Genomic DNA, 27,691 nt, shown 5'->3' on the forward strand with positions numbered 1-27,691 from the left:
TTTAACAAAAGTGTTCTCTCTCTGTTGGGATCTTTTCCATAATGTTGTCAGACACTTAGAATAATTATCTAAACCTGTCTGTTGCAAAAACGAAGACTTTTAGTAGACGTAAATTGACGGTACACAAATGCCCCCGAGAGGCTTCACTGCAGTCTGCTTTGCAGCTGCCGACCTCGGCACTCTTACTCAATACTGGAGCAGTATCAAAATTGTTGTTCTCATTATTCACTTAGACACACAAACATGGGTATTTTTCCTTCTGGATCCAATTTTCTCAAGTTACCGGCACTTCTCCAAATGTTTGTTCAATCAGATAACAACACAGAGGAGTTATCTAATGCACACAGGTGAAAAGGCAACTCCGTCCACACCTGGTGGAAAAAAAGCAATAAGACTGCAGATCTTAAATTTGATCAGTCTTGCAAAGCAGATTTCACTTTTAACTCTTTAAAACTTTGCTCTTTCATAATTTGCATCATGTACACTGCTTCAAAATTATTGAATAAATGCCTCCTAATTTTAACATGCTGTTTTTCCATATGCTGTTATGCATAATTTCAAAATAAGGTTTAATTTATTTGTAATATATTCATGTAAGTGCGTGCTTTAGTGAATATATTCTGTTTGTTTTTTAACTTTTGTCAGAACAATAAAGAAAGTTGTAAACAAGGTGTGTTAACGTGATACCTCAATAAAATAGGTGACATCTGTGTGACACATTTTATATATTGTGATATAGATGAAGGGTATGATGTTCAAAGGAAGTAACTTGTAGGGAACCTGTGGTGTGGTGTGGTGGACATTTACCGTAGGTCCAGCCCTGAAACCGCACTCTTCTCACAAACAACCTTCAGGACTGATTATGTCTTTTCATAGTTTATAACAGCGGCATAATCTCCTCACCTATCAAAACAAAAGGCTTCAACAGTTATACAAACACACACACACAGCTCATCTGGGCCTGTTTGACAGCTCCTTCACAATGCACCATGGAGCTGTGTTGGCACGGGCCAGCCCGAGGGATGGGCCGCAACGAGGTTTATGACTGTACTGACGTCAATGACATAATTCAAATACTTAACCAGGCTGCATGCTTCCAGCCCTCCGGATCCTCTTGTCTGGCTGCGAGCCTGGAAAACCTGACATGGATTGCTGCTGCGGAGCAGAGTAACTGCTGCAGACAGGAGCAGAGCTGGCTGCCCAGACTGAAAATGACGGGTCAAATTTGTTCTGGCCGTCAGTTTGTGGTCAGGTGTCTGTCTGTGTGTCCATCCACTCATCACTCATCTGCTTGTTCATTATTTTTATGTTAGGAAGTATACTTCACCATCAGTAATGCCATTTAAAAGCCTGTCTCCTGCACAAACAACAGGGTCTTAAAGGAATACTTCACCCCCCAAATGACCATTTGTATATCGACTACTCACACCTTGTTATGTTGAATTTGTGACAAAAAAACTTTATTTTGCTTGAAGCCTTCCTGGTAAACGAAGAATCCAAAAACTGAGAAAATTCTTGATGAATTGAAGTCATAGGGGTCCACGATTAACAACAACGAAACTATATCAAAACACGCGTTAACAAAGTCACACAACTCGTGCAGTACAATCCAAGTCCCATTTATCCAGTCGTACGCTCAGTGATTTCTAAAACCTTACTTTTTAAAACGTCTCAAATACAGAAGAGTTAGCCTGGTGAGACCATCCTGATGACATGAGCTCTACCTTCGGTTTCGCTTTCTGTACCGTCTGGACTCAAGGCCATCCCGAACACTTCAGGGGACTGCGTTGTAAATGCAGGCTGCAGCTTGCAGAACAGTAACGGCAGCACCCTGGATACTGAGATGATCCTGAAGTCGGACCATGAGGAGGAGGAGACTCACATCCTTATTGTGGAGGGCTTTCTGCTTTACACCTGCGCACCTTTTGTCGAATTGCTGAACCAACGTCACTTTATTTTCATCCCAAGAATGCAAGAAGTGGAGGTGCTCTAGGAACTAGAGCCGGCCTGTTTAACGGCCACGTCTGGCCCATGTATTTGAAACACAAGAAGATCCAGCTAATGTCAGGGAAGTAAACACAGCAATAAGTGAAGTAATTGCAGAAATAGAGTCAATAACAATAATTAAACAAGAATAAGAGGTTGCACTCCTGGATATGGCAAAGCTTGATTTATCAACTGGTTCCACTGGGGATATAGAAAATGTTCGCTGGTGTTTTGTTGCGCTGATTGGCTGAAGAAGTCTGTCTATCAAGGCGAGTACCCCCGCCCACTGAAAGTGTCTGGAGCAGCAGCTGAGCCAGACTGATACAGGGAGCGATGCAGAATGTTGAGCTCAAGTCATCAGGATGGTCTTACCAGGTTACGGACGAGGAACGTGCAGGTTTGTTTGGAATGAAATGCATGAGCAGAGTTCCCAAGAAGCTATACTCATACAGAAGTGTTTTAGAAGAAAAATGCATGTGTTTGGGATGTAGCTTACTGATCAAATGACTGGATAAATGACACTGGGATTATACTGTTCAAAGATGAACATGGTCCAAGCAGCTAACAGCTAACACATCCAACACGAGCTGTTAAACAGTCACACACCAACACCAAAACTGCTCGACTCTATCATTAAACCTGTTAAAAAAAGGTGGGTAACGTTAGCCAGGTGACGCTAACAGTTATCCCTGTCACTGTGTATACGGTTGAGATACATAAATATTAAAAAGGGGAAATTAGCCACAGAGACCAAAACTGTTTTTGTACCAGGCTGTAAACATATTTATTTCTGCTGTTAAGTTGGACATTTTAACATGGGGGTCTATGGGGATTTACTCTGTTTTGTATCCACCCTCAAGTGGCCATTAGAGGAACTGCAGTTTTATCGCACTTCCGCACTGGGCTTCATTTTTCAGCCCTGGAGGTTTACGCTTGGTTTTATGTCGCAGATCACTGTATCACGGCTGGAGTGATCCAAGACGGTCTCTAGTTTGATACAGTTTTACTGTTGTTACACGTGGCCAACTTTTACTGCAATTAATCCAGAATTGCCTTCGTTTTTGGATTCTTCGTTCACTGTGAAGGAATGCAAGAACAACAAAGTTTTCTTCACAAAGTCAAGGTAACATGGGGTGAGTAACTGATATACAGATCATCATTTTGGGGGTGAAATATTCCTTTAAATAAGAGGACAAGAGATCATCGAAACACACTATAATGTTTAATTACTTTGATCAGAATGATACTCCAGACTGCAGATCATGACATATTTAATTATACATATTTGGGTGCAGTTTACTTCCAATTAATAACACACACCACTGCTTTACATAACCCTTATAATTGGCTTTTACAGTAAGTTTCATGGTGCACTTGTTTGCACACACAGACAAGCTTGCACATACACAACGACACGCAACCACTCCTGCCCTGATTTAAAACTAATTACTCGTTGTTAAACACATGCTTCTCTTCCCCTCCATTCTGTCAGAATAACCTGTTTCAGATTAGTCTTTCATCACTTCTTTCAGGATATGTTTACAAAGAGAGACAAAAGACAAATGAGTAATGCTACCCCACGCCCAGGGCAATATACGCACAGAGTCACGTGTCTCTTTAGTTTCAAAGCAAGAAAAAAAAAAAAAGGATGTATGTATGAATGCAGCTGTCTGCTCTGCTCAGTTCATTCTGCACAGTTTGAACTGCAGTAACTTTATGAGCAGCTGGCATACATCCCATATAGAGAGACCAACTGTTGTTTTTGTCAACAAGGGAATGGTGACAACAAATATAAGGATAAGACAAAACTCTTTAAACTTATATAGACTGATAAAAACAATGCAGCATACGTATGATGATTTAACCCTTTAGCCCCACAGGCTTTCAGAGATGTCTTGCACATGGTGCTCAAACCTTTTTCCTTTGGAAGTCCTTAACTGAAAGGGCAGTGCAATGGAAACACACTGCAATACAATGCAATATAATGCAAAATGATGTGGCAGCTACCTTATTCTACTCTAACACAACATGATTGAAAACAGATAAACTCTGAAGGGTTTACTGAATTAATCATAATTCACCTCAGAACATACATAGCACATTCTTTGAATTTGATGTGTATCTGCAGTACAAGTTCCTAGAATAAATCCTACAACAGATCTAGACCTTGTTTACAGGAATAGTTCAACATTTTGGGAAATATTAAAACCACAACTTCTTGTTTTTGCACTTCCGTTTTTGCACGTGTCAAACAAACAAGAATTAATGTGTTGCTGAACTGCAAATTGCTGGTGGTTGGATTTTCTGACCTGCGAACAGAGCCAGGCTAATTGTTTCCCTCGTTTCCATTCTGTATGCTAAACTAAGCTAACCGGCTACTTACTGTTATGGTGAGAAATTTAGGCATCCCTTTTAAATCTCAACTGAACGTTGAAGCACATATCAATAATCTCATTAAATCCTGCAGCTTCCACCTAAGAAATGATCTCGAAATCAAATCAGCTGTGCCTTTTCCTGACTTTGAAAGGCTTTTTCATGCTTTTGTACTCTCGTGCCTCGACTACTGCAACGCACTGTTAATGTGCCTCAGTAAATCTTCAGTAGCTCGGCTTCAACTAGTGCAGGATGCTGCAGCTCGTATTTTAACTGGGACAAATCGTAGGTCACATATCATCACAATTTTCGCCGCTCGCCACTGGTTGCCAGTTAACTTCAGAACCAATTTTAAGATTCTTTTAATAACTTTTAAAGCTCAACATCGTTTAGCCCCCAGTTATATAGTTGAGCTTCTGAGCTTCCTGTTTAAGTCTTGGGGATAAAGTGAAGAGCATATTTCCCTAAATGTTGAACTATTCCTTTAAATAACTTTCTTCAGTTCAATATGAATAATGTGAACTTTATATGGTGAAGCTGTGTGACATTTATCATAGTTCACTTAAAGAAAATCCCATCAGTTTGTGGTCCTGTTACTAGTGTAAGTCTGCTACCTATGATTAGATTAATACATAAAAATATGGAGGTTCGGTAATGTACGCTAAGTCAAATCTTAAGTTAAAGCTAACTTCCACTGTCTTTGCATTTTCATGGTATTTCATATTTTTCGAAGTCATTCCCTGACAATGCTGACTGGTCACATTATTTGCAAATATTTACTGACGAATAACTAGGGATGTCTTGATCTGATTTCATCGATCGGTATCATAGCTGATCAAGGCATTTTTTATCTAATCGGTTCGGCTTTGTGGAGCTTTTTAGAGCCCGGTCATTCCTTAGCTTTATGTTACTGTAGCTGTCACACTGCTGCTGCGCGGTGGGCAGCTGTCGTCAACTCTCATCTCTCTGCTGAGCCCCTGTGTGTGTCTCAGTGTAAGGACTGAGCCCTGCCTGTGGTCAAACGCCACACGCCATAAACGAAAAAAGCAGTATGAGACAGTTTTTGTGTTATATTATCTTCTGAAGTTATTTCATTTCAGCTCAGTGTGTGAGCGTTGTGTGTTTTTGCTTTTAACTCGGATGCATAGTGTTTCACAGAAACAGAGCGTGTAGAGCGTAAGACACCCACACTCACCACTGCAAATGCAACAAAGGCACTATAAGTGAAAAGCTAATTTGAGGAATTTATTAATGTAGCTTAATCCACGCAAAGGATGTACAGACAATGAAAATAAACACTCAGTGGAAGACAGTTTATTCAAGCAGGTTCAGACACAGGCTGCACTGAATCAACCAACACTGGAGGAGCAGCCTGCATAAAGGAAGAGAGACATTTCCTCCAGACAGCAACAAGGGAGTGTTATTTTATACTTTTTATTTTGTAAATAAAAAATAAGTGAAAAAAAACATTAATGATCATCTTGGATGCAGCATTGTTTTTTCCTAATGCACTGTAGAGCCATCATTTAAAAATATGCTTGAAGCGTGCACTGTACAGCTATATTATCTAGGAAAATACAAGTATCCATTGGGTCTGAGCAGCAAAACTGGAAACATCGTTGTGAGCTGGCTATTTAATTTATCTAATATCTTGCTTACACTAAAGATGTAACATATGTGGACTGTTTGAGGAGCAGATGTGCCGCAGAATGTATCTTTTTACCGGCTACACCTGCAGCGCACATTTGGCGTGGGGTTGTGTGAATCACAGACAAAACAAGACGTGTTGGGTTTGGGTAGAATTGTTTCCTCAGATTTTGGACCCACAGCACAGCACTGTGAAAGGTTAAGTTTTTCACCAGGTGTGTGTAATAAGTCAAACAATAACTTCACCATAATTCAACATTAACTTCATCTATCCAAATTTGGATATAGTGTGACATAACTGGTGACGTCAGTGGTGCTTAAAACTACGAGCCACTTCGACTTTCGATTTCTAATCTCTACCTCTGGGTATCCAGGGGGTGTGCTCGAAATGCATCCAAAAACAAATCTTCCTTCTTGTTGAACATTGCAAACTAGCTGTATGTCCACCAGCGGAAATGGCATAATTTACTACAAGTGCAGGGGATGTTAGGACGAGAATATTCATTTTATTTTGTTCCTGCCTCCAAAGAATGACTGAGAGCTGCTGCTCTGCTGACAGCCAAGGCCAGCAGGATCAAGAGGGCAGATGATCATTGAGTATTACTGTCACCATGTTTTGGCCATCAAAGTTATAGCTTCTGGCTAGAGTGGTGATACACAGCTTCCAGGCAATTTCAGATGCCTTAACTTTTTGTAGACAAAGCCGTGTTTGTGATGCTAACCATGTGCTCTGCGGGTTTGGGGAAAACTTGGGGGCTGAGTGTCAGGAGCTTGGGCGCAATGCATCCTTTTACATGTAGGCACTATAATAGCGGCTAAGCAAGAAGAAAAACTCAGCTTCTCTGTCAATACAGCATGCACTGATGAATTTATATTGCATCAACACTGATTGGATATCCACTTACAATCTGGTGAATTTACAGCAGGCTATGGAAAGGAAAACTTTGCTGATTTTCAACCAGCTCTCTGTCATTGCAGTGTGTGCAGATGAATAATGTTTGGCTTTCCCCTGTACCGCCAGCGCCCACAGCCACCCGCTCATTGTGGGGGGAGGTTTGCCAGGTGACAGGAAACACAGTGGACTTTTGTCGGTGAATGGGCGGAGACATCCAGGTGTTAAAGTATGACTAACTTACTTAAAAAAGATAATTCTAAATTCACAGGAAATATTGATTAAAAATGTGGGTATTTCGTTAACTTGTTGATGTTACAGAAACTAGCAAACACCACCTCATAAGTTATGTTAGAGGCCTCTATTGCTATCCTTGCTAATATCCATACTATCACTTTGACAGGTACACTAGAGCAGTAATCTGGCTGCCATGATAATAGATTAAATCAGACTATTAACAACACCCTCATTCTCTGTTTGAGAAAGAACATTAAGCGAAAACAGGAGGTGACACTGGTCAGAGTGAGGCCTTAACTAAAGTGGCCTACTTTGGCCGCCAGCCTCCACTCCGAGCAGCGCTGTCTTAAACATTTACTCCTTGAGGGCATTGTGTAAACATTAATTTCTCAAGACAAGTCAAAAAGAACATTTTCTCCAAGAACATAGTGAGGTTTCACTTCCCCTTCTTGGTCAAATGACTAACCACGGACCCTCGAGTCCCTGCCATCTGTGACAATATTCAGCTCATGCTCCTGATAACCGTTACTGATTAATCACCCGCGCTTGACAGTCAAAGACGTCATGATGAAGCGCTTTCCTCAAAAGTACTATTTATCAGGCATAATAAAGGGCAAAGCCTATAATCTGAATCAGTCAGGGAAGAGGGAGCTCTTTGTTGGCTGCGCGGCTCACGGGACTGCATGTGATGGGGCCAAGATGGTTTCTGAGGCGTAAACTGCAAACTCACATGAGGGAAACTACAATCCCCTCACGTTACTGGAGTAAGATGGTTAACAGCCTACAAAGCCTGCAGTGACGCATTTGCAGCTGAGCTGATTTTTAATGTACCCTACCCCCCTGTGCACACACACACTTTTGTGGTTCTTGCGTACTTTTACCCAGTCACTGCGGTCATGTTCCAGCTCTTGTTTATTTCAGTCAATCTGACCTTTTTGTTTCTGCTTCTCCCATATCGCGTCTGATTAAACGGCTCAGAAACAGTGACGTCTCTCTCTGACCTTTGCTATGCTTTCTTTCTTTCCCATCTCACTCCTTGCAAAAATCTGGCATATCTCTCACTCTCCCTGGAGCCCACTCTATCTGTGTGTCTAACCTCATCATCTTCCTACAGGAATTCACACTACTTTGCTTTCATTTCTAATGTGTTTGACTATTTTCTCCGTTTCACATCTCAAACGCCTTCATGGGAAGTATTTAAAGTTTCACAGAGCTCTTTATCAGCCATCTAACGCTGAGCTCATGCCCAGACAGATGCAGGTACTGTATCTTGTATATTATTATGTAGCGCATGTGTGAAACTTTACGATTCTACAATGCTGTGGTTAATGTGTGGTCAGGTTGAGGCACAAAAACAAACTGGTTATGGTTACGAAAAGATCATGTTTTGGCTTAATCCCTACAGCAACGTCTCTGTTAAAAAACAAAACAAACAAAAAAAAAATAAAAAAAAGAAATGCTTTTGGTGGCACAATCTCCACTAGAAACACAGCCTTTGGTGGCAAAATCACAGCTGGAAATGCAGCAGTGTCTAAGATTAAATTAAAAAGCTTTTGGTGGCACAATCTCAGTTACAATTGGAGTGATATCTCCATAAAAAAACCAACTGCTTTTGTGGCAGCAGACCTGCTGGAAATGCACTGATATCTCGGTAAAGAAAAACGCAACCACCTTTTGTGGCACTATCACCAGTGGAAACGTTTGTTTCCATAAAAAACAGCTGCCTTTCTTGGCACTATCCTGGCTGGAAATGTAGCTCTATCTCCATAAAATCAGCAGCTACTCATGGCACTATAACCGCTGGAAATGCAGTGATGTTTCTGTAAAAAAACATCCGCCTTTTGTAGCACTATCACGGCTGGAAATGCAGCAATGTGTCAGTAAAAAACAACTGCCTTTTGTGTAGGGCTGTAGTCAACCAAAGAAAATCTTGGTTGACTAAAGTTGCACATAATCTTCAACTAATCGATTAGTCGTGGGGAAAAAAATCTGCACATTATTTTTACTTGTGCGGTGGTGTGTCTGTGTCACTCTGCAGTTACACCTCCAAAACACTAGTCAGCGGTGGAGGACTGTGTTAAGTGCTGTAAAGTTTAGTTCAAATCAAACTTTATTTATATAGTTGATTCAAAACACACATTAAATATGGCTTAGAGACAATTTCAAACATAAGTACGCAAACTGGCTTCACTATAAATCGCAGAACTGACAGACAAACACTTGTCTTTATCTGGACACATTTCCCCCACCAATACAACATGCTAACGTTATTAGCACAAATCTTTGGATTTTACATTGTATAAATTAGCCTAGCGACTAGCGATCTTTCCCTCTTCTCATATAAAACCAGGGACAACAGCAACACGTAACAAAGATAATGGTACATAATCTGGCTCCATTACAGCTCACATCATTCACCGATAAAACAACTGTCTTATACTAAACACGTTTTCCAAGCAAATACAACATGCTAACCTTATTAGCCTATTAACCTATTATTAGCCTACGTTATTAGTTATTATCCTGGCTGGGAACATGTTTGGTGACTAAAAAGCTACAGGAATGCAGCAATGACTCGCCAAAAAACAAATATTTTTGTTGTTTGTCTCAACTAGTAGTCTGCAGCTGTCTCGCCAGGTGACACACCGTCCACTATTCACTCCACTTCCTGATAACAAAGCCAGCTCATATACTGTGTCACTTTGGAGACATTGATAAGACAGGTATGAAACGAAGAAATGCAATGTATTCATGATGTGCAGAAACGTACTATGCCAACATATTCTTCTGGTGACTGGGCTGTTTTTTTTCCTAGGGATATTACCTCACTGAAAACACGTACGCAAAACAGGAAAAATCTGTTCTGCCTTTCCGGTCAAAGAGATGACGAAAACGAGACAGAAAGCAGCACAAGAGAGGATATGAGGGCATCTTGTGATATTGTTAATTGTTGTCGTCTCCTCCTGAACAATTACTATTATTTACTGTGGTGGCAGGTGTACTGTATGTTCTTTGTATGCTTATGAACAGCTGATGTCAGGAATAATCTATAGTGGGAATAGAGTAGAACACAATATTAGAAACACATGTGTACTGTGTGTCAGAGGGTTCAAACGGAGTTAATCATACTTGTTTTCTCTCACTCTATCTTCCCTGTGCATCATGATGGAAGCCAGCGACAGGACGGTTTCACTCGTCAGAGATTACTTTAAGAAGGTCAAGGTTTGTGAGAAGTGTGGAGGAGGAGGACGGACAATACGAGGCAACAGTTGTCTTGTATTTTTTCCTGCTGCGGGACGCTCCCAGCAGCCCATCTGTGCTGATAGGAAGTGGAGAGCACCCGTGTGCAGGCCCTGCTGACGTCAATCAGGCTTGAAGAACCAGTACAGCAGGAACCAACATCCCCACCTCCCTTTCTTTCACCCGTCCTCTCCCTCCTTTTCATCTGAGTCTAAACGACTAAATCTCTTCATGTGGTTCTCACCCTCTCTCTTTCCCTTTGTCCGGTTACAACGTCGGGGCATGGGGGATTTTTTCGCATACTGTTATCAAGTCATACTTCCCTAAAAAGATTACAGTTTCTGTTTGCACATGTGAAATCACTCACAGGTAATGGTTTGCACTGATGGTATAAACATCTTTTACTGTGTAGACATTTTCATAAACAATTACAGTTCTAGCTAAAGTCACTAATGCAATGCACTAATTAAACATTTGCATGCAGGAGACTAAATATGAAATTTGAATGTGTTCTGTGCTTGTAAATGTATTTTACTGCATGCAAAGGCAGGACACTGCAGTAACGTGCTGCATGCCACTGCTATTCATTGTCTTTATGGGTGCAACCACCAACCGGTGCAGGAAGCCTATCGAAACTGTAGGAATCATTATCATTGTTATTTTTTGACACTTGTCAGAAGCGCTGAAAACAGATATCGGACATTGGTCTTGGGCTTGGGAAATTTGCTCAATAGTGTCCCCCAGCAGTTTTCAAAGTAAAAACCTAGATTTATACAAAAAACACCTCTCAGAGATATACCCTAAACCCAACCGGAAGTCAGCCATTTTGTATTTACTGTCCAATTTTGGGCCATTTTTCCTTCATTTACAGATGCTGTATTTTAACAGACTCCTCCGACAGCAGGCATGTCCAAAGTCCGGCTCGTGGATCAATTATAAATGGCCCCCAACTTGTCGTATATATACGCTATGTGTCCCACCACACAATATTGGTTAATCAAGCAAGAACACCACATTTTTTCCATTTACCTCACAACAGCAGGACTATTGTACATTTTGAAGATGTGAACCAAGTAGGAACTACGCAGGCAATTTTCTCAAAGACAGACAGTAAACAAGAAAACTTATGGTTACCCAACAGCAGACGTTTCCTGCTAGGTGGCAGACATGGTCACAGCAAAGAAGCATAGTCCACATCCTGGACAAGTCACCAGACTATTACAGGGTTGACACATAGAGACAGACAACCATTCACGCTCACATTCACACCTACAGGCAATTTAAAGATATTTTTTGGGCCATTTTGCCTTTAATGGACAAGACAGGTAAGCGTGAAGGGGGGAGAGAGAGAGGGGGGATGACATGCAGCAAAGGGCCACAGGTTGGATTCGAACCCGGGCCACTGCGGCAACAGCCTTGTACATGGGACGCCTGCTCTACCACTAAGCCACCAACGCCCCACACCTACAGGCAATTTAGAGTCACCAGTTAACCTGCATGTCTTTGGACTGTGGGAGGAAGCCGGAGTACCCGCAGAAAACCCACACTGCCGTGGAGAGAACATGCAAACTCCACACAGAAGGGCTTCCCCACCCTGGGTAGGAACCAGCAACCCTCTTGCTGTGAGGCGACAATGCTAACCACTGCATGCCCATATTGACTCAAAGTCATAGCGCCACCTACTGACAACAGGAAGTCAGCCTTAAAAAAATTACATGGTATGATCTACACATGATAGTAGCCACACTCTCAGACTGCAGAGCGTACTCAGGGAACAGATGGATCAGCAGAACTTCGGGTGAAACTTAACCATTGACTGTTCACACGCTTCTGCAGCAGCTGCTTCTCTCATCCATCGGTCTGATCTGATCGGCTCTGATCGGAGCGACTGGTCAATTATCAACCCCACAAACTGCTACTGAGGACAAATAAACTAATGAAGAGTTCTGGCTGTGCTGCGTTCACACATGTGCAAAAACCTCTGAATTTAGATGATAAAAAAAAGGGGCACACGAAAAAACAAAACAAACCAAAAACAAGGAAAGTTTGCTGTCAAGAGTGCTCATGCATTTCTGCTTGCATTTTCAATGTATTACTGTTTCTTTAAATTATACATTTTGTTGACAACTGTGTAGATTCTAATCACATGCATGTAAAACCTTTATCTAGCCTTCATGCAGGCAGCTGCGGGTATAAAGTTTCACATGACTGGACTATTCTTAATTCTTTTGTATCTTTCAAATCCTCCAACAGCCAAACTTGACCCTTGACTTGTTATACTTTATACAGCTATCACAGTTAAAAACAACACATTGAATTGTTCAGTGTGAAAGGGCTCACCTGACAGACAGACTTTGGTGACAGAAGGCTGATTTGCAGCAGGCGACCTCCTGCAACCAGAGAGAAACATGCCAGTTACTATTAGAATCAGGAGCCCTGATGTGTAACTAATGGATGCATTATTTTTTTCCACTGTGAGATTTAGTTTGAGCAGCAGTCATTGTTGCTACAGCACAAACACAAAACAGATGCTCCCTCAGTTCTCTGACCTGGACGCAGGTCAGATTTTCTAACATGTGACATCGTCGTGTCTGAATCAGCGTTGGCTCACAGTGACCCCTCTCTCTGAGGACGTATTGACTCTGCGTGTCCACCTCTGGCAAACCTGATGCAAACTGACCTGGTTCAGTGATCAGAGGGAGCCTGCATGTGCTTAAATGTGACGTTGTAACCCCGTCTTCCAAGAAAAAAATTAAATAAAATGTCATGGTGTGCAGCTGCTGCAAACCGGCTTCCACATAAAAGGCACAAGACTCTCTGGTTTAATGTAAGCGTTTCCTTCTGGAGACAATAACATTAGGGATGTTTTTGATGCATTGGTGACCCCAAGTGGGGCTTGTTGGTAGTTTGAATCTAAATCCATTCCTGACAGCTAAAAATCCACATGCAGATTTCCAACAAAAGAATCATGTTGTAGATTTTTGCCAAATTTTTCCATCAGCACACTAATGACAAAAAAGCGCACAGCAGAGAAACTCTCATTGTATATCTGAAAATGTGTTGCACATTATTTCTATACTTTGCACTAGGGGTGGGCGATATGGCCCTAAAATAATATCATGATATTTCAGGGTATTTTGTGATAACAATATTCTTCATGAAACGACAAATTAGTAAAAGACTAAAAACAAAAAAAATCTAATTGATTTAAGAAAACAGAATTGCAACAAAATAAGTGATACAGTTTTACAGTTTGCTTCAAACAAAAATGATCTCTTGTTTCTTTAGTTTGTGAACAACAACAGTAACTCAGAGATTCAGAATCTGTATACAATATTAACAGTTCAACAAAATAAAATCTACCACAACAGCTCCCAAATACAAAAAAATATCCCCTGGGATGTTTTATTTTTTTTCCACCTGGACCTTTATGCTCTGCCATTTCTCCTCTAATCATCACGTTGTAACCTGTGACAAGCTGTTATGATACCACAACTATCACACATTCACATATATGGAGTTTGATGTTGAGCTGTGAGCGTCACACAGGTTTACATTACCAAAGGTTTATGACAAAATCACTTGACGACACCGACGACAAGAGTCTGAGAAGTCCAGGGCTGTTCATAAAACATTCAGGACGCCACAGTTTATTCCACACTACTGAAACTGCTCCTCTTTGTGGAACCACCGCAGAGTCTGTAATAATTTTGCTTTCAGCAGTGCTTGTTGTTGCCGTGGGTAACAGTATGACGCCAATATGTCAACAAGTCGAAAGTAGCACAACATGAATTTTTCATGTCATATTATAAATCATACAGGTATTATCGTGAACGAGATGATATCGCACACCCCTAATTTGTACAATGAACTTCTGCACATTTCAGCACAAACTACCAAAAACATAACTGCACAGCTTTCATTTTAATTAAGATATATTGCACATATCTTTATATTATTTTTCATTTTTTCTTTATCTATTTTTTTCATTGTTTTATTTTAACTTTATCCTTTCCTACGGTTATGTCTCCTGATTTTTGCAGTATTTGTTTTATTTAATTTCCTCTTGCTGATTTTGCAGCATGTCTCATAAAAAAACACAAGCAGATACTGTGACAAAACGATGAGATGACTTACTTATTGGATGTACACTGTACGTTTGTCAAGGTGGTGAAGTTGTTCCTGACGGTCCGAAGGCTGGCTAGAACCTTAAAAAACAAAGACAAAAGAAGAACAGTAGATGAGAAGAAGAGGCTGGGTTACAGTATTCATATATCAGCATAAAATAGTAAAAAAGAAAAAAAGTTCTGGCAGTCATTTCTCTTAAGGTGGAGAGGATCGGATATATTAAAAATGAGCAGGTGAATTTATTTTACTACATCTGGCAAACTTTAATTCAATATCTGGAGAAGACAACAGTGTAATGCCATTTACAGATTCTACAGATTCTTACATTAAGTAAGATCCTTCAGTTTTGTTTTGGGAGTCTAGGTTGGGTGTTTCATCTTTTTCTGTTTTTTTTCTCTATTGTGTTTTTTTTTATTTTTATATATTCTAAAAAAGAATGGTGTCAGTTTTGTAAATGCACTAATAATATACAAAATGATAATTTTATTTTCATATTATTCAAAGTATTGTGATAATGTGATGGCTTCTCAAAATATACAAAAGTGTTTTCTGTATTTTTAAGTTCTTAAGTAGTCCTGTTTGCAGCCAACTGTGCTGACTGTTGTGTCTGAGTGATTTAAAATTGTTAATTAGCAGTGAATTCAGTGGAGTCTGTGCTCATCAGTCACTCCCACCCAAATCAGCACAAGTCAATTCTAAGGAATTAAATTCTGTTAAATTCTGCTTTTTTTGTTTTTGTTTTTCCTCAGTCAGAGAATTTACAAAAGACAAATACTTTACAATTTTAAAAACACAACAAAATCAAGTGCTTAAAAAAAATAAGCCAAGGGAAAACACAAATGCAAACACACAAAAGATAAATAAATAAATAAATAATTAAATACATAAAAACAAAAGAAAACATATAAGTACAAATCAGTTTCTATAGTACTGCTCTTCGAGGCAGCCCTCTTTATTTATTTTCTTTTCCTGTCTCAAAGTCACACTTTGACCAGAGGGGTATTCCTGGTAGGAGGTCAACAAACTCTGAGTCTAACCTTGAACTCTGAGTTGATTTACCCTGAAATGGGAAACTCTGAGTTACTGGTTCCAGAACAGCTGATCTGAGTTAGTTCAGTCAACTCTGAGTATGTTCACTCTGAGTTAAGCCGACAATAAAAAGCCATCATCAATGGAGCTCTGACTCCACGATTCACCATGGCAACAGGTAAATAAAAGACAGCGCCTCCATTTTAATCCAGTGGATGTAGAGATATTAATGCATGTGTAGCAGATGGTGCACGTTTATCTTTAAAAGAAGAGCCTGAGTCAGAGCGAGGAAAGTGCAAATAAGTTAACCATAAAGTTAATAAAAAAGTTTTATTCAGTGTTGTCCATTTATTCATCATTTATCAGACTTACATTTCCTTAATGAAGATAAAGTGGTGGAATCTGACTGTGTATCAGGCTGTCGATACATTACATTATATACATAATAATATATTTGTTCAGATTTAATCTGATGAGGAAAAACACAGGAGGCAGCAACTGAAAAATAGTAAGATTTTAAACATATAGGCTAGGGTATAGATCAAAGACATAAAGACATGGCTGTAAACTCACAGTCTGACCCAGTAATAATATGTTTGGTGGTTTGCACTTGAAAAGACGTTGAGGTTAAAATACAGAAGATTTTAAAATGCTGGACATCTATTTGTATCTTGACTCAAAAGCATTCAGTGACTTTATTTCAGCTACAAATGTAGTAAATTTAAAGACACTGAAACGCTGCACCATTGCTCACTCAGAAATATTAACATATAATCCCCAATATTAGGCTATAGGAATTATGTTCCATCAGTGCGGCAAATGACATCAGTGATAGAGATCATTAGTCATTGATACTACGTGTCTAAAGCTTCATACCGATTTTTAAAATTTAAATAATTAGACCTACACATTATGTGCAATAAACATTTGGGAGCTGCTCTAACAGACTGACAGTCTGATCCTTGTGCACAGTGTTATAAAAAATAATAAATATAAAAAGGACAGAGGTTTGATTCTGAGCTGAGGGTGAATTCTCGCTGTGTAATATTTGAATGTAAAGACAAAAACCGATGTCCAAAGAAATGATTGATGTGCATAAATTCAGTAACTTAAGACAGTCCTGAGTAACAAACTAATATCCAGCAGGATTGATACTGTGACAGACGGTAAATCTCCGCTAATTAATGCGCTTCGATACAAGCTTTGACACGGACTGAATGAATGAGGAAATGAAACAGCGTGTAAGAGGGAGGAGACAGAGAAAAACTCAGGGTTTATTGAAGAAAACCTCTCAGCGAGCAGGTTATGTTCACAGAGTCTGTTACCATGGTGACTGACTCAGAGTTTCAGTTACCTCTCTTTCTGGAACGGATAACTCAGAGTTTCCCTCATCTCAGGGTTAACTTACTCTGAGTTTTCACATAACTCGCTTTCTGGAATACCCCTCAGTTAGATCCCAGATAAAGAGAAAATAATTAAATAAAATCACAGGAGCAGTGTGTGGGATTTAGTAGCATCTAGTGGTGAGAACTGCAGATTTGCAACCTAATGAAACATCTTCAGTGTGCTTAGTGTGAACCCCCAGTTAGGATTCCTTCGGTGTTCATTGTTAAGGAGGTTTTTACTGGGAGTTATCTGCAGAGGTCTCTTCCTCTCCAAAACAAACAGACCCAGTGATTTTAAACAGAAAAACACTGAATAAAGCCAAAGTTTCCAGATGAAAATTTATAGCGTTCCTTCCCTTTTGGCAGGTTTTCACAGGCATCAGTTGCTGTTACTAAACAGAACCATGAGCACTATAAAACAAGTAAAAGGAATGGTAGTATTCAAGTCAATCCATGTTGACCAAATAATAACAATTTATCTTGGTGCACTCTGAGGCAATATGCCATTTTCTCCATATTTTATTAATAATGTCTGAACAGTCCTTGATCAAGGGAACTTAGAGCTTTTGACACTTACAAGTTATGGCTTGTTTTTTTACGAGCAGCCAGCAGCGTTGTGAAAAAGGTTCGATCTTAAAGTTTATCTCTTGTGGAATATTGCAAGGGTAAAATTCAGCACGCTCATAAAAAAAATTCTCCTTAATATGTTGTAGATTTACTCTTAGACATGTTGTAGAGTTTCATTGAATATGCTGTAGATTTTCTCTTACATATGTTCAAGATTTCCTCTTAAATATTTTATAGTTTTTCCTCTTAAATATGTTGTAGATTTTCTCTTAAATCTTTTGAAGTTTTTCTCTTACATATGTTCTAGATTTCCTCCTAAATATTTTATAGTTTTTTCTTAAATACATTCTACATTTTCTCTTAAATATTTTGTAGATTCTCTCTTAAATATTTTGTAGATTTTCTCTTAAATATATACTACATTTTCTCTTAAATATTTTGTAGATTTTCTCCTAAATATGTTGTAGATTTTCTCTTAAAAATGTTCAAAATGTTCTCTTAAATATGTTGTAGACTTTCTCTTAAATATTTTGTGGATTTCTCTTTAACATGTTGTAGAGTTTGTCTTCAATATTATGCAGATTTTTTTCCTCAACATGTTGTAGATTTTCTCTTAAAAATGTTGTAAATTTTCTCTTAAATATGTTGTAGATTTTCTCTTAAATACATTCTACATTTTCTCTTAAATATTTTGTAGATTCTCTCTTAAATATTTTGTAGATTTTCTCTTCAATATATACTACATTTTCTCTTAAATATGTTGTGGATTTCTCTTAAATATTTTGTAGATTTTCTCCTAAATATGTTGTAGATTTTCTCCTAAATATGTTGTAGATTTTCTCTTAAATATGTTGTAGACTTTCTCTTAAATATTTTGTGGATTTTCTCTTTAACATGTTGTAGAGTTTGTCTTCAATATTATGCAGATTTTTTTCCTCAACATGTTGTAGATTGTCTCTTAAATATGTTGTAGATTTTCCCTTTAACATGTTGAAGATTTTCTCTTAAATACTATGTAGAGTTTTCCTTAAATATGTTGTAGATTTTCTCTTTAACATGTTGAAGATTTTCTCTTAAATACTATGTAGAGTTTTCCTTAAATATTTTGTAGATTTTGCTGTGAAAATGTTGTAAAGCTGCTGCCTTCATTAGGCTGCAGTCTTTATGCGTGCACCTTATGACCAGCAGCAAAAAGTATCTACTATCCAAGTTTTAATCATCAGATGATTGTTTGTAGTTAATTTCTACCGTTATAGAGAAGAACTAAAGAGGAGCAATCCATCTAAGTCAACAGTTGAGATGCTGACCTTGTCATGCCCACTACAGACCACCAGGGGGCAGAGAGGTTTACCATGCCTGACTGACTGAGTTACTTTCTGGATCCATGAGGTGCTTCACATCTTAAAAGCCCTCAGTGGAAAAATGTGTTTGCCAAAAAAAGCTTTCTTATATATATATATATATATAAAGCTAACATCATTAAGATGACTTTGATGCTCTTCGGAGCAGATTTATTGAGTTGTATTAAGCTCTTACCTGAGCAAATGGAGTCACAATCAAGTCCTCTCCGTGCCTGAAATCAGATGGGATGTGAAACTGTTACAGACTGTTGAACATAGTGGATTTGATACAACAGCTGTTTTCATTCTAACTTACAGTTCTCCAACGATGGAAGAGTTTCGAGACAAGGACTTCGGCGATAGCTCGTAGTCACTATCAGAGCGGTACAGGAAAGACTCCCGGCGCTGGCCGTGGCTCGCCAGGTTGGGATGTAGAACCAGACCCGAACCTGGGGAGGCCTGCAGGTCTGAAGGACTGCAGCACAATGATGGACCATTTTCCCCTTCAAAGCTGAGAGAAGAGAGAGATAAACAACAGTTATCAGTCAAATAAGAAAAGAGCTGAAAAAATGCAATGATTCAGTGATCAGTGATCCAATATCATTGATGCAAAGTGAATACATCCACCTATGCCATCATCTTCCTTTGTTTTAAAATCCCCATGGCACATTTGTGAAATCAGTAGTGTGGAAATATTTTGGAATTTGGAGAAAAGACGGGTCAACAGACAAAGCACATCATATGTAAACAATGCTGTTATGAGATAAAATAGTCAGGAAACATGACAAACTTATCGTATCTCTTGCTGCAGCAACATTACGTTACGTGAAAAAAACTATAAATAATACATTTAATTTGTTTAAGTCCCCATGAAATGAAAAGTAAATTTAATCCTGTGTCTCTTTGTTAAGTAAGACATTTTTACATAAAACATCCCTGACTTTCCTCTTCCTATAAAACGGCTTCAAATGTTTTAAGACTTATCCTGCACTCAGGGGCATTCATCCAATCAAATGAGACTTTGGGTGACAAGCTAGCGACAATGGTCACATAAAACCACAGTTCACTGTTTGTGGGTTGTAGCAGCTAACAGAGGACTCTGGAGAGAGACAGGAAGAGATGTGTGTTTGGATCAGTGGGAAAAACCCTTTGTTTTAGTTTCTAAAACAATGTGGCCGAGGTCTAATTGATCAGTTCCTTGTTCTCTTGATCTTACAGCGAGGGAAGTGAGAGTGGAGCCAACAGTCCGGTTCTGCTTGGCAGCAGACTTTACTGAAGCTCCGTATTGCGCTGAACTGTAGGACAAACTTTGAGCAGGAGAAATGTCCGCTTACTGCTAGGCTTATCTATGCCAGGGGTTTTCAAACTTGTGCCTGAGGCGCACCAAAGGGCAAGCCAAAATCTCAGGGCACACCTGTGTTTATATCCGTGCACAACAGCTTCCATAACGTGTGCTCTCATGACATATGACAATTAAATAGGAGAAAATAAGACGGGTAGTTTTCGTGATACTGTCTACCCTCTTTCTTTCGGTGGAAGGTCATCTATGCTGGTGCTTTGTTCTAATTTGCTCCGTACAATAAGCGACCCATCGTCCCACTCACAGCTTTCTCCTTTTAAATGTTATCCCTCACACTGGCTGCCAATCAGGACTTTTGATGTGTCACACACTTAAAAATTTCTATGCATGAACCTTGACAAATAGGTTCCCTATTAAGGTTTTTTGAATTAAATTAAATTTTTAGCCAGAGTTTGCCTCTTTATTAGGAAATGGGTGCGCACAACATACTGATACAGTTTTTCTGTTGGCCCAGTTGGATATTGCAGCAATAATGTGTGGTTAATCTCACGGCACAACAGGATGGGCATCACAGCACAACATTTGAAAACCACTACTATGTTATTACTGATCCAAATTTTATACTTGTTTATGTTAAATGTGAAATGCTCCCGTTGTTAAGGTGTTTTATGTGTGTCAAATTAAAGGAAACAGTTGATCATTTTTTACGTGGTTTATGTGTTGTTGTTTTTCTATGGCCAAAAAGCACAAAACAAAGAGGTGGCAGCTTTTTCTGAGATCAATTGTGTTAAATGGACAAATGCTATGGTCTCATATTAATCACAGACACCTGAATTGAATCAAACTGAATTAATATCGTAGCAGACTTTGTGATATCAGCAAATATATCGTCATAAGAATCGATAAAATATTGTGTATAGGGTTGAGCCCAAGCAGCAACCTCCAGGGATGACGAGTGAAGCCAATGCGAAAGTGCCAAAAACTGCAGTTTGTTGAATGGCCACTTGAGGCAGGCTCCAAAAGCGAGTCAATCCCCATAGACCCCCATGTTAAAATGCTCAACTTTACAGTAGAAATGAACATATTTACAGCCTGGTCAAAAACGGTTTTGGTCTCTATAGCTAAATTCCCCTTTCATGACAACAGTACGTTTTTTTTGTTTTTTTTAATAACTCATCTGTTTAAATTTTATTAAGGCTTAAAGTTGCACATAATTAAGGGCGTGGTCACTTTGAGTGACAGGTGGCACCATCACGGGTGGCTAACTAGCCGCTGGCTGTCTGCTAGGTGTCATCTCAGCTAATTTGCAAGTCATCAAACCTGACCACTCAGCCGTGATTGTGCCTTTTGGATATTTTCTTTCGAGAGGGAGCTGGTACCAAGTGGGAGCAGCCAACACCACAGGGCTAGCCAATGTAGCATAGCTTGTTAGCCTTAGCTAACTTAGCAGATTCAAGCGAGGTGGGCGTGTTTAAGCAACCAGGCTTCATTTGGCCCGCCTCTTTGCCCATTTTTGATTAGCCGGGAGTTGGGCGGAGTCAGGCACTGCCAAGATGGCGATGGCCAGAGCCGCCTACTTTGAGCTTCAAACTCGCTCCCCAGAAACCAATGGGTGACGTCACGGTGACTACGTCCATATTTTTAATACAGTCTATGGTTGAGCCTAATCCGGTACAGATAATGTACTCATTACGAGTGTGAGTCAAACGTGTCAATATCTGTACTAGTGATGAAGGAAAATCCTCATTTAGGCAGCTGTGTTTAATCTGTTGTGTTAAAAAAACGGATCTGAAGCTCAATTCTGAGACTGTTTTGTAAATACTTCTCTCATAGGTAATAAACATTGCAACTTCTGATTAATCCATATAAATTTCAATCTTAAAATAACTTCCAATTACGTCTGCCCACTGTCACTTTAAACAACACCAACTTCTGGCATAGAACTGAACAGAAAGATGCAGATCATGGGGTAACCGCTCATTTCTAATTATATAGTTATGAAATAAGTGATTTAAATCCCTCGTGTTCAGAGAGCACGTCTATTACTAAATCAGATAAATGGTTCTTGGTCATTTCAGAATCATAAATCTGATCAATTATCAATCTAATCATTTACATTGACTATCCAACCATCATCATCATCGTGTACTGAGCACTTTCAATAAGCTGCCACTAAGTACCGTCTTGCGCAACATGTCCACAAATCCCATCCAGGAAAGAGATGGTTGCATAAACCCTAAAATGATTACTCACCCACCCATCCATGGCCTAAAAACCAAAACTATTGTGCTCATTAAATAAGTATGCTTTGCTGGTCAGTGAGAGGAGGGGTTGTTTTATTGTAAACGGCTGTTGTGCTCTGCTCTGTCTCAAAGGGATACCGTCCACAACAGCTCTGCTCATTCATCCCACATTCAGGAGCAACAAACAAGCGGAGAGAAATCAGCTCCTTATGCTGTCATGTCAGGCATATTCTCGTCTTATTTTTTTTTTTTTTTTTTTTTTTTTTTATAGTGACAGATACACTCATCTGTATCTACCTGCTCAGGGAGGTCTGTAGTTTAATCTGGTGCAAGCATCTCCTCTCAGTGCCTGAGATTAATGTTTCAGTGCATGGTCCCTGAAAGATAAATCTAATTAGAATAAAATTAAAAAAAAAATAAAAGTCTAAAGCACCATATAATCAAATTGTTTAAAGCCAAAACTAATTTTCAATCCTTGATCTCCTCCTCCTCCTCATCCTCCTCTCCTGGCCATGAAAAGATACATATACAGTCCAATAGGATGGTAAATGGTAAATGGACTGCACTTGTATTGTGCCTTTCAAGTCTTCTGACCACTCAAAGCACTTTTACACTACTGAGTCACATTCACCCACACACACTGGTGGCCGAGGCTGCCATACAAGGTGCCACCTGGTGCTCAGTGACCATTCATACACACTCACACACTGATGGAACAGCCATCAGGAGCAATTTAGGGATCAGTATCTTGCCCGAGGATACGACGACAAAGACATGCAAGTTAGGTTAATTGGTGACTAAATTGACTGTAGGTGTGAATGTGAGTGTGAATGTTTGTCTGTCTCTATGTGTCAGCCCTGTGATAGTCTGGTGACCTGTCCAGGGTGTACCCTGTCTCTAGCCCAATTTTAGCTGGGATAGGCTCCAGCACCCCTGTGACCCTCAAGAGGATAAGTGGTTACGGAAATGAATGAATGAATCATCAGTAATATGGATTTAAAGGGGTAGTTCAGATTTTCTGAAGTGTGGTTGTATGAGGTACTACATACTATTCACATAGAGATGGCAGTCGGCACGCCCCCAGTTTGGAGAAGCAGGCAGGAGTACCGACACAGATGCTAAGCGATGTCCTGCTGTGGATGGGGGCAGCAGCAAAACACATTTTAGCCACATAAAAAAAAAAAAATCAGCAACAATTAAAGTGTACGCTATATTGAGATTATTTTTACCACTTAACCTTTTCGTCCCATTAATGGCTTCAGTTCTATGTATATGCTCTTGTCAAAGCCACCAGACTCCATTGACAAAAACAGTAATTTTGGCTCTCTGAACCCAGGAGCAGCTGGTCTACCGCTGCCTCGATCAGTTAGCTAGTGTTATTGTGTGACTTGAATGAATCCAAACTAACCTACTTAAACACCAAAGTCACACAATAACACAAACAGACTAACCAATCCAGGTAGCTGTAGACCAGCAGCTCCTGTGTTCAGCGATGTTAAATTCATGTTTTTCTCAATCAGGTCTGGCTTTGAAGCGATTGATATAACTTCAGTTCCCTGACAAAAAAACTGCTTTCTTAGGGTAAGGTAAAACGTTAAAAGTCTTCTCAATATAGCAGCTACTTAAACTGATACTGGGTTTTTTGGTGGCCAAAATACACTCAGCCCCACTTCAAAAAGTCTTAATGACGATGTGGGTAAAAAGAACTATTAAAAGAGCCAGAACAGTCTGGGAAGTTTCGAAAATGACATCTCTTTACAGTAATGCAAACTGGAGCCTATCCTAGCTGACACTTGGGCGAGAGGCGGGGTAAACCCTGGACAGACAACCATTCTCACTCACATTCACACCTACAGACAATTTACCAGTCACCAGTTAACCTGCATGTCTTTGGACTGTGGGAGGAAGCTGGAGTACCCGGAGAAAACCCACGCTGACACAGGGAGAACATGCAAACTCCCCCACCTCACCGTGCTGCCTGAATGCTTGTAATTCTCTATTCTTTACATTGAAGCAACTGTAACAAATCACAACACACGCAGGAACACTCAGAGCAAAATCAAACCAACATGCAGCCAATTTGATACAAACTGTCAGTGTTTTGTGTAAACATCATGCAAACATGTACAGTCCATCTACGCAGCATGTTTACTGGAGCCACAGTGAAACCACCACAGATGCACAGACGGACATAATCTGTCTGTGCTCCTCGTGGAGTGAGGGCGGAGGAGAGGACGCGCTATTGTGTAACCAGATGATCAGGTCAGATGGACCGGAGTTAGAGGAAAAGGTCAGAGTATCAATGCCCCGCAGGAACGGCAGATGCCACACCGAGTTCAGCTTCGATAACATAAGACACATTTATATTTTATTTTGTAGTCTAGTTGCAGTCAACAAGTGTAAACAATCACAGTGAATATTTTTCACAAACACACTCAGCTGCTCTAAAATCTCTCTTGTAATGGACCGACTGTCTCAAAGGTCACTTCACCATTTGCCCCACATTTACCCCCCGGCCAGCCTGTCATTTCTGCGACATGTGGGATTAACCAGGCACATATCCCACTGAGATGCTCTCAGTCCCACACCTCTGCCAGTAAAGCTCAGATTAATGTGAAATGTGCAAACTCTGATTACGCACAGGCAGAGCAATAAACGTCATCTGTGTTTGCATCATCCAAATCCCAACTTCATACACACGTTTACAACATGCTTTAACCACAGTGATCTCGTCTCTTAATCTGACATGAGCAGGAAATCGCAGAGTGACAACAATGCTTCATTTCTGTAGATCCAAGACTATAAAACTCACAGCAACAATAAAATAATAAAACACACTTTTTCTTTGCTTTTTGGCAACAATTTCTTTTGACAATGCACCGTAAAGTTTGAATTTCACACTGCAATCCACCAAAGATGCAATCATTCAAAAACAGAAACATGTAGAGAGAAAAGAAAGGCTAAAAAATACTCCGAGACTTTCTAGGTTAACAATTTAGCTCAATAACATACAAAAAAGAGAGAGAAATATTTCAAAGACTAAAGAATCACCTGGGAGCTGAGAGGTGCGCTTTGCTGACCACCTCCTCGCTGAAGTCAAAGTGCCCAACCCTGCACCTTGGGGACCTCCGTGGCATTCTTCTCTGCCTTCCACCTTACTCCCTTTCTCTTCAGGCAATAAGAAGCACTGATTCTGTGGCTGCTCAGTCATACACACACACATACACATACACTGACAGACCCCCTTTCCGTGCAGTAACAGGCCACGTGCTGGACTAACGAAGGCTTGGCAGACGCTAACAGGCAGATCTGGGCTGGAACACTCGCGGTTGCTCTGTTTATCTGACCGCCTGTCCTTTTCCCCTCTATATTAAACCACTGCAGATTAGTCAGTGCGTTCATCATCCCACCCGCCCTTCGCTTGGATACCTACACTATGACGTCCTATCAAAGCACATGCAATAGAGTTTACAATATAAACGGAGACACTGAAGTGGAAATTCCTGATTTTCAAAAAGAAAAAAAGAAAAATGTCATTCATGTGCATATGGTGTAATAATAAGTATTAATGAGTAAACGGATTATTTACCAGGGAGTAAAATCATCTGTTTGCACTAAAGCTGCAATGATTAATCGATTAGTTGTCAACTATTAAATCAATCGCCAACCTTTGCCATCAGGGTCTCTCGGCTTCTGAACAAATCAGTGACTTCTTTTAAATTACTTCTTAAAACCCTTCTAGACCTGATTTTATGTGATGTTGTCTTTTCATTTATTTTATTTCCTTTTTAATTTGTTGTCTTTTTGCTTTTACATTTGCATTTTTCATGCTCTTGTTTTAACTTTATCCTGACTCTTCCTTAGTTTTATATTTAACTAATTTGATGGTCAATTAATCTATTTGACCTTAAGTTTAAATTCTCTGATTCCGGCTTCTTAAATGTGAGTTTTTTATGGTTTATTTTCCCCTCTGAGACAGTAAACTGAATATTTTTGGGTTGTGGACAAAACAAGATGCGTGAGCTCATCATCTTTGGCTTTGGGAAAAACTAAATGACTTTTTTTCACCATTTTCAGACACGTTTAGACCAAACAAATAATGGTTTGATGGGGAAAATCACTGACAGATTAGTCAACAATGAAAATGATCCTTCGGTGCAGCCATAGTTTGCACAGCCTCTTGCTTTAAGGTCATGTCACAGCTATTTGTAATCACTGTCAATCACAATAATGCACATTTTCGGGCAACAAATTGACCTTTTCAACTTTGCAAGGCGCTTTGAAAATGATCAAGCCAATTAACTTATAGTTTATGTTCCTCTGTAAATGCACAAGTTAAAGGAGCTAAAGAAATTTAATTTCACCAGAGTTGTATCTTGTATAATTTCATGTGACAAACTGACTGATAAGACTTAATATTGATTCTGATTGTATGAAGCGACCCAATACTCATTTTCCACAGTATCAATACTCCAGTACCAGCTGTGTTTTCTCACCCTCTCTTATTGTTATTGTTTACTACAGTCATTCTGCTGTTCTCTGCTACTGATTATAAAAAGAATGTTGTAAAGGAAGCACATCTATCTTTAAATAAATAGTACTGACTAATGGTATTTTTAAGGTATTGTACTGAAGTAAGAAATACAAATGTCATGACAACACCCACTGTGAACACAGGAGAATACTGTGCGACTGCAACTCACTGCTGTAAAATGTGATTTTTTTTTTTATCTAGGTAGAAGAGCAGGGGTGAGATGGTCAGAGGAAGGACCGTTAGTAGGGTAGAGGTGTGTGGGACAAGGTTCCCAACATGCTGGCAAGCAACATTACAGTCAAACATGATCAGCAAAAACATATGAAGAGATGTGATAATCATCCTGTTGAGTAGAAGAGTCTGACTGTAAGCATTTCAGATTTCAATGGTAAATATTTTAGTTTAGGACGGACAGGACTTCACTTTTCAGACTGCTATTCTTACAAAATGACCTAATAATACAAGAAAAGCGCACTCAGAGTGCAGTTCTCCACCAGGCGACTGCATTATTGCTGTGATGTGGCCACTTGAGCTGACTGAGGCCACTCTAGACAATTCTCGTGTTTCCAGCAGAAGCATAACAATATGACTCAGAAGAGATGTTGAGGATGAATGTATTTTTGATGACTAAAAACACAGCCACAAATCTTTGATCCATGTTGTTCATAACCGGACTTTTAACGATATAAACTGTCCGTAGGCTACAGCACAACAAAGTAGGAAATAACAACAACAAGCACAATTAATTGCATTTGTCTCTGAAATGTGCCATTTAAATAAACTTGCCTCG

The 27,691-nt window shown here is 39.6% G+C and overlaps 1 protein-coding gene across 3 annotated transcripts in view; it reads right to left on the bottom strand.

The window, feature by feature from the left end:
- LOC117272000 (3',5'-cyclic-AMP phosphodiesterase 4B-like) overlaps positions 1–27,691 on the bottom strand; it is a 101,224-nt gene that overhangs the window by 24,849 nt on the left and 48,684 nt on the right. For 2 of the 3 annotated variants that reach the window (XM_078173161.1, XM_078173162.1), the window contains 4 exons: positions 19,141–19,335; positions 19,021–19,057; positions 14,513–14,583; positions 12,716–12,765 (listed from right to left, as the gene is read on the bottom strand). In XM_078173161.1, the coding sequence (XP_078029287.1) occupies positions 12,716–12,765; positions 14,513–14,583; positions 19,021–19,057; positions 19,141–19,335 (353 nt within the window). Of the gene's footprint in view, positions 1–12,715; positions 12,766–14,512; positions 14,584–19,020; positions 19,058–19,140; positions 19,336–25,418; positions 25,527–27,691 lie in introns of those variants that run through there. The other variant, XM_078173163.1, reaches the window with a different exon arrangement.

Source organism: Epinephelus lanceolatus, chromosome 12, assembly GCF_041903045.1.
Source record: "Epinephelus lanceolatus isolate andai-2023 chromosome 12, ASM4190304v1, whole genome shotgun sequence".
Taxonomy (NCBI): domain Eukaryota; kingdom Metazoa; phylum Chordata; class Actinopteri; order Perciformes; family Serranidae; genus Epinephelus; species Epinephelus lanceolatus.